Source organism: Alnus glutinosa, chromosome 11 (genome assembly GCF_958979055.1).
Source record: "Alnus glutinosa chromosome 11, dhAlnGlut1.1, whole genome shotgun sequence".
NCBI lineage: Eukaryota > Viridiplantae > Streptophyta > Magnoliopsida > Fagales > Betulaceae > Alnus > Alnus glutinosa.
The window spans coordinates 17,565,010-17,580,362 of NC_084896.1; the positions used below are offsets into that span (position 1 = coordinate 17,565,010).

A 15,353-nucleotide genomic window follows, 5' to 3' on the forward strand; every position below is an offset into this window, starting at 1 on the left:
TATATATATAGTTCAAGTCTCCAAGTCCAAAACCTCCAACAACTCAGGATAAAATGTCAAAAAAGAAGAAAAAAAAAACATATTAATTAACTTAAAACCTTGTAAGCTAATGAATTTGAGCTTAATTGTGTCCCAACCAATGTTAGTTTGCACTTCCAGTACAATCTGTGTGGTCAGCCTGAGAAATTGCCACGTCTTGCTTTGTTAGCCTTAGCATGGGAAAGGAGAAAGGTCGGATCGATGAGCAGTAACGTATGAAATAAATTTGGACTTTAGTCAGACATACAGCGGAACATGGATTTGGCAGCCTTCATTGAGACGATAAATCACAAAAATATTTGAAGAAAGAAAGACACTACATGTCGTTTTTGGTTTGAGCAAAACAGCGAACACATGTTGTGCCCATAAAGTAGGACGCAACACGTAGCCGATTTTTCCACTTCATTTTTTCGCTTGCATCCAAAAACAACCCAACAGTAGTATTTTTCTCCAGAAAAGAACAAATTTTCCCACTTCCACGATGGCATGAAGAAGGAACACGAGCCCTTCCAGTTGCTAGAGAAGAGGGAAGACGAGTCTTGCTCCACCTAGGCCTACCTCGGTCCAGTCACTGACTTCGAACTTTGACTGTAGCTCTAGGAGCGGAACGTCGTTGTAGTTGGAGCCAAGTAGGTCATCCTCGACGGGGATCGACTGCACAGCAGAGGCTAGCGTGGAGGCCTCCTGCCGGCGGCACAGTTTCTCTTGCTTGGCGGCTTCCTTCTTGGCCGTTTTCCTGCTCTACTCTTGTTGTGACTGCTCAACCGTGGAATCGGAGGAAAGGGTTTGAGATTCTTTGGAGGACATGGTTGAACGCGTTGGAGGAGTACAAGGTCGTTGCTCTGTGAGTTGAAGGCAACTTTGTCACCTTCTTTGTAAACGAAACGTTGCGTTTTAAAGAGGGCAATTTTGTCCAATTACATCCAAAAAGAGCAGGTGCGCGGCACGTGGATCAAATTTCGTTAAGTCTAACGGATTAATTGGATGGAATCCCTAAATTGAAAATTTCTGAAACTTAATGGGGTGCAATTAACAAAATTGAAACATTGGAAATAGAATTGCAAATCGGTGACAACTTTATGGGGGTAAATTGAAGTTTTCCCATAAAATTAATATTCTACTCTATATTGGCATTGTTGTTTAATGAGAATATTTGGTCATTTCTATTTTTCAAGCCTTGCTATTGATCAAGTTAGGCAAGAGTATTTATTGTTTTTCCTAAGAAAAGTTAGCCAAGAGCATTTTTTTTTTCTGTATAAACATTTAATTCACTGCATGTGTTATGAAGGTAGTAATATGAATTTATACTAATTTAGAGTGATGAGTGAGGCTATGGAGTTTTGTTGTTGGTGGAGTGTAAGCAGAGGTAGTAGCCATTGAAGCAAAAGAAATAGTCTTATAAGTTTGGTTCTGATACCGTATAATGTAAAAACAAGTATTTAGATGTAATAATGTTTCCTACTGATGAAAGTGATTGTATGTGATAGAAATTATGGATAGAACTGATTCTTTAAAATCGTCTTGCAAGAAAAGGCTTATATGCACAAGGATTGTAACATACCACCACGTTTCCATATCTGAAGTTCATGGAGGCCTACTCTATCGACACTAACCCGATGGTAACACTTTCTTTTTTGTTGGCTCTGCACACCTATCAGTATTTTAATGCAACCCATAGTTCACCTCATTTGTGACTTGAACCGTGATGTGGGGTTTCACTCTCACACCAAATGTTACAAACTTTAGGTATAACTTAATCTTGAAAATCGGCTTGTACGTAAGGGGAGGGTGTCAAAGAGCTCATATACACATGGTTAAGATTAGACTTAACTTACATGGGATTCAAGGATCGTAACATACCACCACGTACGTTTCTACATCCAACGTCTATGGCGGCCCACTCTATTGACACTAACCCAATAGTAGCTTTTTCTCTTTTGGTAGTGTGACATCCCATATCGCCTGTGTATGGGAATGGGTATAAGCTTAAATGTATATTCGCACCCTTCTTGACACAACACGTTTTAAAGCCGTTATGATCATGAACCTATCAGAACTCCGCAGTTAAGCTTACTTCTGTGAGAGTGGGTGACCAGCCTCCTGAGAAGTCTAGTCCATTGGAACTAAAAGCGGACAATATTGTGTCGTTTGAGATGGGTCATTATAAATGGTATTAGAGCTATTGCCAAATCTAAGATGGGGGAGTGTTCGCAAGCCCAAGAGCGTTGCCAGCGAGTGCTCGCTAGGATACTAAGAATTGGGTGATCCCATGAGGGCCCCAGTGGCGATGCTGGGTTCCAAGAGGGGGTGATGGTGACGTCTCACATCACCTGGGTATAGAAAAGGGTATATGCTAATATGTATATTTACACCCTTTTTGACACAACATATTTTAAAGTTGCGATGACCATGAACCTATCAAAACTCTACAGTTAAGCTTGAATTTGTGAGAGTAGTACCAAGATGATTGATCTCCTATGAAGTCTGGTTCATGAGAGCCAAAATGACAATATTGTGTCATTTTTGGGGTGAGTCATTACAGGCAGTTGCACTCACCTATGAGTATTTTAATCCAGCCTATAGGTAGCCCCTTCCATGACTCAAACCCTTAATATAGTGTTTGGCTCTGATACGAAATGATTTAGACTTTGGGTAGAAGTCACCCTTGAAAACTGGAAGAGAATGGTGACTAATAGCTTATATACACATGGTTAATATTAGATTTAACTCATGGGGGACACAAGGATTGTACCAGTCATTTTATTTATAATTGTACGTATTGAATTTATCATCTGTACAAGATAGATACGAAGGAATTAAAACATTACGACTTCAAGCTAAGATTTGCTTCTTCTGTATGGTTTAAACTTTTCTAGGCATGAGAACATCGGCAATCAACTTGTCCAAGTTGTGGTAAGAGGAACCACCAGGTTTGACAGCTTCTTCTGCCTTTGTCTTCCACTCCATTGCCTTCCTCTTCATTTCTTTACCCTTATCACCCTCCATTAAATCCCTCACAAGCTTCTCAACATCATCTCTCTTAACATCATTATCTATCTCCATCCCAATGCCCCATTCTGTGCAAGAATATCGGCAGTTTATCTGTTGGTCGGCAAAGAAAGGCCAGGAGATGATTGGCACTCCAACACACACGCTTTCCAGCGTTGAATTCCATCCGCTATGAGTTAAAAACCCTCCAATTGACGGGTGCTTCAGGATTTCTTCTTGAGGACACCAACTTGTTAACATGCCTCTATCTTCAGTTTTGGTAATAAACTCAGGAGGAAGAACAGCTAAATCGCCTACCACAAGATCAGGCCTTATAATCCACAAGAAGGGTTTCTCACTATTGGCAAGTCCCCAAGCAAACTCAATGAGTTGCTGGGGCGTCATGACAGTGATGCTCCCAAAATTTACATACACTACGGAGTTGGGAACTTTTGAATTTAGCCACTCCACAGACCCCGGCTCTTCTTTCCATAGATTGGATCCTATTGATTTCAGTGTCTCGTCTTTAATCTGATCAGCAAGCAACAGAAGTGGACCAATGGTGTAAATGTGAGGAAGCAAAGATGCGATATCATGCAAAACATCCTGTTCAAAGGAGTCAAACGTGTTCAAAATGATAGCTGAAGCTCTTGAAGCTTGCTCCACTACTTCATCGATGATGAAGTTGAGCATGAAGTCGTTCTCATCGGTAGTTCTAATGAAAGTTGGAAAATCCTTCAGACGGATGTTTTTCAACCCGGGAATCCAATCGATTGTGGTTTCTAAATACCCATTTGTTAGATAGCTTGCATCTGTGAATCACATCAAGGTAAGGTACTCTAAAATTAAGCTATTAAATAGTACTGGAGTATAACTGGATAAATATAGTTACCTTTGAGGGGAGTTAAACCTCGTTCAACTAGATGGCGGCAATGCATATAGGCCAAGCAAGCGCAGGCGCTAGGTGTCCAGAAAAGAACATTTGGAATTCCAAATTCTTCAGCAGCTTCAAGAGTGAAGGCCATGGAACCATCAGAGATGATAGACGTCACAGGCGGCACGTTGGAAGTGGAAATGTCGTTGAGTTTGGAGAGAAGGTTGCGAAGTGGGACGAGGCAATTCTTTGAGGTGGAATCGCAAAGAGCGAGGATGTCTTGGCTGACATCGGCACCGGAAGGTGGGAGGCCATCGGGGATGGATTCAAAGCGGAAGTCCGGCAAGCCGTCGAGGGAGTTGGGGCCTCTGGAGCTGAGTAAGCGTCTGTGGTTATAATGGGTGTTGACAAAAGTTACATGAAAGCCTTTATGGTGAAGGAGTTTGGCAAGTTTCAGCATGGGGTTTATGTGACCCTGAACTGGGAATGGAACGCAAACAACATGACCTCTAACAGCTTCCGAAATGGAACTCATTTCTCTTCTCGATCTCACGCACACACAAACAGGGAAGCAAAGTAGTACTTTTTTAGAGTAAGCTGGAGCTGGGTCTTTCCGGGCATTTTATAGCCAAACTGTCGAACATAACTAAGCTTTTACTTTTTTTTCTTTTTTTCTTTTTTTGTTTGTGTGTGTGTGTGTGTGTGTAAATCTTCTTCTTTTTGTTTGTTTTTTTCCCTTAAAAAAAAGAAAAGAAAAAGAATCTTACATGTGCAATGAGCCAACAGCGACAATACAAATAAAAAAGACAATGACATAAAGCCAAAGCATATATATATATTTTTTTCGTTTTATTAAACAAATAATAATTACAACCGGCTCAATAGACAATGTGTGTTACTGACGTGCATGTTTTCTGGACCACGTGTTAGAGCATGTGGACGTTTGTTTAAATATTTGACATTAAAATGCATCTGTTTACTTAATCTATGTTTTTCACAACATCATCTGTGTGGGAAGTGATCTAATGTGATAAAGTGAGCGTCCTATATTGATCAGACACTCCGCAGGCAATAACCCATGGAAATGAATTTGTGCACCGTCGGCATTTTCAGGTTTCTTTCACTAGCGTTTAATGTACGACCCAAAAGATTATTTCGACGTTTCAAATTAACCCCCGAGAAATAAAAATATATATTAAAATAAGAAAATTACCAACAATATACATAAGAAAACACATTAATGCATTATGCAGCCTTGACTTCCATGCGTTGTATAGTCACTACAAAAATAGTGGCATTTGGCCGCTTACAGTTTGCCACTTGTACGGACACAGTACACGTGGCAAACTGTTCGCCACATGTGCATGGCCACGTGTGAGGCTCATGTTGGAAGTGAAAGTGACTAACTGACCAAATTGCCGCGTGTATACTAATACACGTGTATGAAGATACACGTGTCTGACTGTCAGCCACGTGTATTAAATACACGTGTTTGACAGTCAGACACATGTATTCCAATACTCGTGGCCACCTGGCCACGTGTACTCTTGTACACGTGTCTGACTAATAGACACGTGTATTTTAACTGTCAGACACGTGTATGAAGATACACGTGCCTATTTTGTTTTTTTTTTAAAAGAAAATTTAAATTGTATTTTTTATTTAATACTTTAATTGTATTTTTAAATTAAATTAAAAATACAATTAAATAATTAAATAAAAAAATACAATTTAATTTTTTTTTAAAAAAATTTGTTTTTCAATTTAGTTTTGTTATTGTTTTTTTAAATTTGTTTGGGTTAATTAATTAATTATTATTATTTTTTTAATTTTCTTATTTCCGACCACAAATAACGCAATATTTATTTTACCCAAAAATATCACAAAATCAAATTACACAAACTAATAATTAATAACGTATTTGTTAACTACGCAAATCTTTACAAACAAAAAATAATTACAAAAAATAAACATATTCGTTAATAACAAAAAATAATTACACAAAATATCTATAAATTCGAAGGGCGTCCCTGCGGAGCACAAGGTACCGTCCCAGGCGTGTTCTCGCCAACTGGCGATTGCTGCGCAAGGGATGGTGTAACGGGCGATGGTGTAGCGACAGGGGAGTGCTGGCTCAGCCGTCGTCCAATAGGCGACAACGTACCAACCGTTGTCGCATTACCTGCAAGTAATATAGACAATTAAAGTATATAATATTACTTGCAAATTTAAAGGGGTAATGAAAACAAATTAAAATTAATTTTGTCCTATACACAATATAAATCATACTTGCAGATGCACTACTAACAGATAATTATGTGTCATTGGATTAAGTTAAGTGTTGTATATATATATATATATATATATATATATATATATATATATATATATATATATATATATATATATATATGTGAGTGTAAATAGGTTAAATATGTATTGGTAACTTTGTAAATAAGTAACTAGTCATTAATGGGTTAACAATGACAATCGGATGTGATAATGATAAATGACAAGCTATAAAAATGATTAGGAATAATAATGTGACACAACAATAACAAATAAGCTAATGAAATAATAGATGCGTCTTCTAGTTGATAAATAAGATAAGACGCAAACCTATAACCAACAACTAATCTAATAATAGCTTAAGGTGTTTAGCTAGCCTTAGAAGCGGGTTACGCAATGGGTGAGCATGCGAGTAGTCTATGTGTCATAGAGTATAGAGTTCCATAGCATTGTCTAACGTTATAAGTATTTGCAGGATCGTGTCATAGTTGGAGACTTTAACAGGTTCTCCAATGTAGAGTTCGAGTCGTGAGTCCAATGCAGCCAAGGTGGGTATTCCACTCACTGAGAAAAATATATATTTTTATATGTATTGGGTTGATAAAAATATATATATATTGTTTATGAAACCGAGCCAACCATATGATGAATTATATGCTTTGAGATGATTTGATTAGTTTCGATTATGTTTAAATTATATCAATGATGTTTAAGAAATAGTGTAAGAGTGAAAAGTATTGAATTGATTTAAAGTGTTATGTTCTGCGGTTGGGATTTAAAATTGTGTAAAATTGTTTGAGAACATGTCATGTTGAAACTGTTTAGTTTTTTTGAAGAGAATATGTTTTGAATGATTTCAAAGTGTTGGATAAAATGTTGGATTTGTTTAGTGTTAAGAGGACGTGATTTAACAACTGCATGATTTGAGCATGATACAGTAGTGAAATATATACTGGTCAAACATGGAACATTGAGCATGTAGTATAGAGCATACATCAATAGTAGTACAGCAGTAAAGGAGCAGGATACACAGTAAAACAGCAGTTATCAGCATCGTGGGGGACCGAAGCCCCAGTAGACCCAGTCATGCATATCATGTATAGCATTGTTTAATGAGTGATGTTTTTATGTTATGAGTAGATTTTACTAGACGTGTTGGTATGCATAAGTGTCTTAAATGAAAAGCGCTTATGTATATTTCTATCGGATAGTCATGTGTTAATATCATACATTGAACTTGAAAGTACATGGATACATGATTGCCCGGGTGCAAGTAATGGCATGTCTATGAGTAGGAAGGTTGATTGTTCTTGTTCTTCAGGAAAGACGTGTTAGCATGATTGAGTTTAGCTCTAGTGCTCTCATGATCTACTGACGTTCAAGGCACGAAGCTGAAATACAATTAGAGATGGTGTTGCGAGTGTTTTGTTGACGGATGTTGTCCTAGTACGGAAGAGTAAGATGCCATGTTCTTTGCTTAAGAATTAGGTGTATACGTGATATCTGTGATGGAGTGATCGTGTGCACATATGTCCAAGCGACTGGTGAAAAGTATTATTATAGAAGAGTCTATATGTAGAATCTTCCAAGCGGTAGATTGGAACTTCTACATATGTTCACAGCTATATAGTATGTTTTAAATGTTTTCTAAATAGTCGGTGTTTGCTGCATTAGCTGTTGGTTAATTGTGGCTAATATAGTGCTCGCACAACTAAAAATAAAATAAGGGTTGGTTCTTTGTGAAAACTCAGTTAGTCTTATACCACTGAGGTCTTAGTATGTTTTATACTAAGGCGGTGAACTCATAATTTCACCTATGCTGATGTGGATACCACCACAACCGTGTAGATGATGTTTCTTTGGCTGCAGGTACTTTGGTATAGTTGAGGGGTTGGTAGCAGTGTACTTGGGATATTATGACTGAAGCTCGCCGCGACTGTTGTAATTGTCGGACCACGGGTTGTCCACTATTTTATAGGTTTGGTATGGCTTGTGACGTTTGTGTCACTTATTCTTTGTTAAGCCATTATTGTTATGTAAATATTGTGTTAATAAGACTCAAACAGATAGATGTTAAATGGCTCAATATTGTAATTAATTTGTGATAAATGTATAAGTTGTAATTTCCGCTATTCAGATTTATGTTTTCCGCTGCATAGATAGATGTATGTTATACTCTGATTATCAGGTATATGTTATGGGACATGTGCCATATGTTGGTTGAGCGACACATAGTCGTGCCACTGTGAGGACTCGTTTTACGTTTTGTATATATAAAAAAAAAAAAAAAAGGGTCGTCATAGAGCCAAGAGATTGAGAGTGAGATCGGGAGAGTTGAGAGAGATGGAGCCGATCCTCTGGTGGGTGGCGCCGATGAAACACCGGCGACGCGATCTCAGGTGAGCCCGTGAACCAGAGATGACCCGGGTGAGAGAACCTGTAACTCGAAACCCGTGCAACCCATGACCCAGTGATCTGCGACCGGAGACCCGCAAAACCCGACCCTCTAGGAACGATTTTCCGGCGAGTTCTCCAACAAACCAGAGCCGATTTCCGGTGATTTCGTAGGTGGATTTTCTGGAAAAATCCTCAAAGTGAGTAAATCCTATAATCTAGTTTGATTTGGTTTGTTCTTGTCAATTTATGGCTAAATTAGGTCTTCGATTTGTGATTCCTTATTTTGGGTTGATTTAGGTTGAAATATTAGAGTTTTATGGGTTATTTATTGTGCTTGTAAGTTAAGGTTTATGCTAAGCAAAAATAGTTTGATTTGGGATTTTGTTTGGATATAATTTAGGGTTCTTTTGGGGTAAAATTTTTGGGTCTCTCTTGTTTCGGTTCTCACTTGAAATGGTGGATGGATGTGGTTGGCTGAATGGGTCCTTAGAGTTTATTTGAAGTTGATTTTAGTAGGTTACCGTGGGTTCTAAAATTGGGGATGATTGTGGATTTTTGTTGCAGTTTTAGGGGATGAATTTATAGGTTTGATTTATGGGCATGTTGAACGGTTTTATTTTTCTGATTTTTGTAGGTTTGTTGATTTGAATATGGAATTTCTTGAAGTGTATGGGTGTTGAGTCTGAATCTTGGACTTTGTTTGGAATTTCCATTTAATTTGATGGATGTTTGGTGAAATCCAAATCTGGTTTTGGGTTGATGATTTTGATGAATGATTTGTTGATGTTTATAATTTAAAGATTGTGCTAAATGAGGATGAAAGTTTGTTTGGGTGTTGTTGAGAAATCTAGGGTGTTATATGGAGATTAATTTTTAGGGGACTTTGTTGGAGATTATCGAATGGGTATACTTGGAGTTGGTTTTATGGATTTGATGGGTAAGTTTTTAGTTTTGATTTGTATTATTTTTATGGGTTTTGATAGGAATCGATTGATGAGGTTGGTTTGTATTTTGTTGTTAGAGATTGAATTTAATTGTTGGATTGATAATTGGATGATGTTAGATCTTTAATTAGGCTTTTATAGTGTTGTTTTATTGATATAGGAGTCGGTTTTAGGCCTTTGATGTTTGTGGGTGCCTAGACCCTTGGTTAGAGTTAATTTTGAGGATCTCTTCTATGTGGTAGCCGAATAGAGAGAGAAACATTAAAGGGTTTAAAGTTAAAGTATTTAGATCCTTGTTATGTAAATGACAAATACAGTTGAAATTGAGAATATGATATTGTGGTGTCTAATAGAATGGAAATAAAAATGAAATGGATAAAGTAAGCGAATAACTAGATATAAAGAAAATACAATAATCAATAAACGAGTGAGTTAAATAAACATAAATAACAATTTAGATATCGTAATGGACATAATTAACATTGGACTAGAATTTATAAGAGTTAGTAAATTATTATGTTAAATAGGATTAAGGTTCTATAATCTAAATTACTTGGATGGTTTGTAAATAAAAGGACTAAGAATAATAATTGGATGTAATAATAATGGTAGGCGAATAGAATAATAAGCGTGTCTTAAAGATAACAAGTGGAATATGATACAAACCTATAATCAATGTTAGCCTAATAATAGTTTAGGATGCTTAACTAGACTTAGACACGGGTAATGCAACGTGTGAGCACGCGGAAGTAATTGTGTCCTAGAGTATAGAGTTCCATAGCATAGTCTAACGTTATAAGTATTTGCAGGATCGTGTCATAGTTGGAGACTTCAACGGGTTCTCCAATGTAGAGTTCGAGTCAGGAGTCTAATGCAGCCAAGGTGGGTATTTTACTCACTAAGGAAAATATTTATTTTTATATGTATTAGATTGATAAAAATTTATATATTGTTTATGAAACCGAACCGACCATATGATGAAATGTATATGCTTTGAGATAATTTGATTAGTTTCGATTATGTTTAAACTATATCAATGATGTTTAAGAAATGATGCAAGAGTGAAATGTGTTGAATTGATTTAAAGTGTTTGAGTATGTTATGCAGTTGGGATTTAATTTATGCAAATTGTTGAGAACATGTCATGTTGAAACTGTTTATGTTTTATGAAACTATGTTTTGAGTTTGAGAACATGTCATGTTGAAATTGGTTATGTTTTATGAAGAAATTATATTTTGAAATTATATTAGTTTTAAGAGGATGTGATTTAGCAACTGCATGATTTTAGCATGATATAGTAGTGAAATATATACTGGTCAAGCACAGAACATTGAGCATGTAGTATAGAGCATACATACCAGCAGTATCAGTATATTAGTAGCATAACAGTATCAGCAGTATAACAGTATCAGTAGCATAACAGTATCAGCAGCATATCAATATCAGCAGTATAACAGTATCAGCAACATAACAGTATCAGCAGCATATCAGTATCAGCAGCATTATTAGCCCCAGTTCATGCATATCATGTATAACATTGTTTTATGTGTGATGTATTTAGGTTATGAATTGTTTTTACTAGACGTGTTGGTATGCATTAGTGTCTTAAATGGAAAGCGCTTATGTATATTTCTATCGGATGGTTGCATGTGTTAAGATCATACATTGAACTTGAAAGTACATGGATACATGACTACCTAGGTGCGAGTAATGGCATGCTTATGAGTAAGAAGGTTGACTGTTCTTGTTCTTCAGAAAAGACGTGTTAGCATGATTGAGTTTAACTCTAGTGCTCTCATGATTTACTGACGTTCAAGGCACGAAGCTGAAATACGATTAGAGATGGTGTTGCGAGTGTTTTGTTGAAGGATGTTATCCTAGTATGGAAGAGTAAGATGCCATGTTACTTGCTTAAGACCTATGTGTATACGTGATATCTGTGATGGAGTGATCGTGTGCACATATGTCTGAGCGACCGTTGAAAAGTATTATTATAGAAGGGTCTATATGTAGAAACTTCCAAGGAGGGATGTCTGGAACTTCTACATGTGAAATTTCACAGATATATAGTATGTTTTAAATGTTTTTTGGATAGTCGGTGTTTGCCGCATTAGCTATTGGTAAATTGTGGCTAATATAGTGCTCGCATGACTAAAAATAAAATAAATGTTGGTTCTTTGTGAAAACTCAGTTAGTCTTATACTACAGAGGTCTTAGTATGTTTTATACTAAGGCAGTGAACTCATTCTTTTACCTATGCGGATGTGGATACCACCACAACCGTGTAGATGATGTTTCTTTGGCTGCAGGTACTTCGGTATAGTTGATAGTTTGGTAGCAGTGTACTTGAGATATTATAACTGAAGCTTGCTGCGACGATTGTAATTGTCGGACCACGGGTTGTCCACTATTTTATAGGTTTGGTATGGCTTGTGACGTTTGTGTCACTTATTCTTTGTAAAGCCATTATTGTTATGTAAATATTGTGTTAATAAGACTCAAACAGATAGATGTTAAATGACACTTTGTTGTAATTAATTTGTGATAGATGTATAAGTTGTAATTTCCGCTATTTAGGTTTATGTTTTCCGCTGCATAGTTAAATAGATGTTACTCTGGTTATCAAGTGCATGTTATGGGACATGTGCCATATGTTGGCTGAGCGACATGTAGTCGTGCCACTGCGATGACTCGTTTATGTTTGTAAAAAAAAAAAAAAAACAAAAAAAAAACAAAAAAACGGGTCGTCACACCAACTTTACAGATTTGAAGTTACTTGGTCTAGTGATTGGGAACAGGTTTATATAGTCTCTTTTGCTACATTTTTATTCCTTTTGGACGCAAGGTTTTAGATTATTTTATTAAAATTTTTGATAGCAGTGCTTGAAGATTAAAAAGTCCAAAAAGAAGAGGGATAAATAAACTGTATTGGTTGATGGTGTGCCACATAATACCCATAGAAACGGGCTTCCCTAGCTATTAAATCGGCCCAACTTCGGCCCAATCCCAAGCTTACAGACATTCTAAATCGGCCAAACTGTATCCACTCTAGATAGCCGGACCTAACTTAGTTAGGTTGGTTGGACCTAGTTCGATTAAGAGAAATGAGTGCACAAGGCATAAAACGAAGCTGAATCTATTATATCTTAGCTTTTGCCATCTATTTGAGTGCACTTCTAAGGTTGGTATCCCACCGTTGGTAAAGTACAAAGAAAAAGGGTAATTAATATGGCTTGGTGGAGTCAAGCCCATTACCTTAGAGTTTGAGGATGATATTTGTTGTAAGTGTACTTATGAGTATTGTATCTTACATTGATAAACATAGTAGTTAATATACTTACATGGACCCAATCCTATTAGCTTAGGCTTTTGGGGTAGAAGTGGTGTCCTAACACCATCTAAACTACTAACATTCTGTTATTATCGGGGAATGAAGAAAATGTATTTAAGGGAGTGGGGACCACATAATTGTTAGCCCTTGAGTCTCTCCCTCAAGCAACTATGCGCGGGAAAACAGTACTCCTTAAAAGAGAAGGAAGCTGGGTCATTTGGAGGTATGTCCAATTTTAGCCAAACACTTATTCTTCAATCCGCTTTCCTTCTTTACAGTAAATACCGACTTAAGCATAAGAGTGATGCCGCTAGACCCCCCGACGGGACACTTTGAGTTTAATTTGTTTTACAAGTTCTCTTGGTTTTAATTGGCGCCATCGGTAGGAGTCTGATAATTACAGTATTGATTCCCAAAGATAAAAGATCATATGTGAAAAACTAGATTGATGAGTACTCTCAGCGATGATGTAGCTCCACCTATCTTACCTAACCAACAAAATCAGAAAGTTCCAAGAAATCCAAGACTCTGTTTATATGCCAAATCCTTAATATTAGAGAATCTCAACAATCAAACTTCCAATGCAGATGATGGGGAAGAACATAAAAGCAATTGATATAGCGAAATCAGAGGACTTATGATGTTGCACAAGGCCTCATGGTGCAGTTAAACATGCGGAATGTTGAACCCTCCTATCACAACAAGCTGTTGGCTATCCAGTGAGATGATGCGGAAGAAAACGCCATGGAACATGGAAACAAAGAATTGATGAATGAGAAAATTCTATAGAAAAGGAGCCGAAAAGGAGATGGCCGGGTAGATCAGTCTGAATCAGGCAATCGAGTAGATGCTCTGCTGAATGATCTGCATGCTAAGCTGGATTATGTCTTGGAGAATGCAAGTGAACTTTCGAATTCAAAATGCCACAGATCAATGCGTACGACGGTCTAAAGGATCTCGTGGCGACGTGGACCAAATAGAAACTTACAAAGCTCACATGGAGTGACAATCTGTCTCCGATGAAATTATGTGTAGAGCTTTCCCATCTCTACATGGAGCTACATTTTGTCTTCGATGAAACTATTAATGTGCTAATCAACCAACCATTAAGACAAGCCCTACACAAGCCATATACGTCAGGCCGGGTAGTAAATTGGTCGAACTGGTAAGTGTCTCGATCGGAATTGGTTGCGATGGTTTTTGTAAACTGACTTATTTCGATATTCTACTTGAGGTTTTTTTTTTTTTTTTAAAAAAAAAAAAGAAAAAAAGAAAAAGAAGAAGAAGAAGAAGAAGAAGAAGAAAGTATAAATACATGTTATAGGTCACCTAGGAACACAATTTTGATGTTATTTTGATTGATTATGAATAAGAAACACTTTGGGAGTGGCAACATTTTGAAGAAGGAAAGTTTTTGGAGACTTTACAGTCAGAAAAGTCAGTTTTCCCTTTAGCCCGTCCGGACACCCAGATGCCAGAATCTGGACACCTAGCTCAGAAATTCAGAGTCCTATGAAGGTCCGAATGCTACAGTAGACGATGAAGTCAGTAGCTTAGAGTCCAGAAGGAGTCTGAACGGCTTAGTGGACGTGAACCACATAGAGCACCCGTTTGCAAGAAAGTCCAAACGCTGATATGATGACTGTGGACGGAGGAAATATTTTATACAACTGTCCGGACATTAGGGTTGCCAGTCCGGACGTGCTTCAATAATTTCATGAAGTTTTAGTTGCAGGTCCAGACGCCAGAAGCCAGGTCCGGACGCTGCCTACGGAAATCCGAATTTGTGTAGAATTAGGATTTCTGAATCCTTTTTTAAAATGGCTTCTAGGCTGTGTTATTGTAAGAATTCTGAATAGAATTTCAGTGTGCAAAAAAAGGTTTTTAGGCAAATATTGTTAGATGTGCTAACTCTCTTAAAGTTTTACTTGGTTTGTATTTAACTGTTTGAAGTCTAACTTAAAGAGGAGCTCTAAGTTAAAGGAATCTATTGAAGAACTCTTCAGACAGGGGCCTGGTTGAGAGACGCTCAAGTATAGGTACTTGTTAGGATTCAAGGTACGACTACTACAAAGATATTGTGAGTACTACTATCTTGTAACTAGCTGTTTCTTATATTAGTAGATTTCCTAAATTTATCTGCCTTAGAGTGATTTTTCTCTTTGGTGCAAATAGTTTCCACTTCATAACCAAAATATCTGTGTGTATCACTTTACTCATTTTATATTTTGGTTGCATGTTTATTTACGGTTAATTATTTAGGAGTCATTACTATTTTTCAATTGGCATCAGAGCGGGTTCACTTGTGTTTTTGAATTTATTTCTTGAGTGTTTTCCGTGACTTCTACCATGTCTCTAAATCTTAATTCTGCCATGCTTTTGATGTCACAAATTATCGCTATTGAAAAGTGCGAATGAGATTTTTTCTAAAATCCACATACATTTGGCACATAGTTGAGTCTGGATGGACCCCACCAGACTCAACCCATC

At 37.1% G+C, this 15,353-nt stretch overlaps 1 protein-coding gene and 1 long non-coding RNA gene across 2 annotated transcripts in view; one reads left to right on the plus strand and one right to left on the minus strand.

Annotated features, from left to right (window-relative positions):
- The window catches only part of LOC133882498 (uncharacterized), a 32,290-nt gene extending 23,964 nt beyond the window's left edge, over positions 1–8,326 (plus strand). Inside the window, exon 2 of the long non-coding RNA XR_009902678.1 lies at positions 8,039–8,326. This is a non-coding gene — a long non-coding RNA (uncharacterized LOC133882498). The remainder of the gene's footprint in view (positions 1–8,038) is intronic.
- Positions 2,783–4,507, minus strand: LOC133882697 (7-deoxyloganetin glucosyltransferase-like). Its single transcript, XM_062321908.1, has 2 exons — positions 3,920–4,507; positions 2,783–3,839 (listed from the first exon to the last, which is right to left on the minus strand). Exons 1-2 carry the CDS (start codon positions 4,434–4,436, stop codon positions 2,902–2,904), a joined length of 1,455 nt encoding a protein of 484 aa, XP_062177892.1. The 5' UTR covers positions 4,437–4,507; the 3' UTR covers positions 2,783–2,901.
- Positions 8,327–15,353: the final 7,027 nt, after the last annotated feature.

Bases quoted from the DNA above. Each gene is read 5' to 3' on its own strand.
- LOC133882697 (XM_062321908.1), bottom strand. From the start codon at position 4,436: ATGAGTTCCATTTCGGAAGCTGTTAGAGGTCATGTTGTTTGCGTTCCA. The intron at 3,840-3,919 runs GTAACTATATTT...TGTGATTCACAG, and splicing joins AGGTTTAACTCCCCTCAAAG to ATGCAAGCTATCTAACAAAT.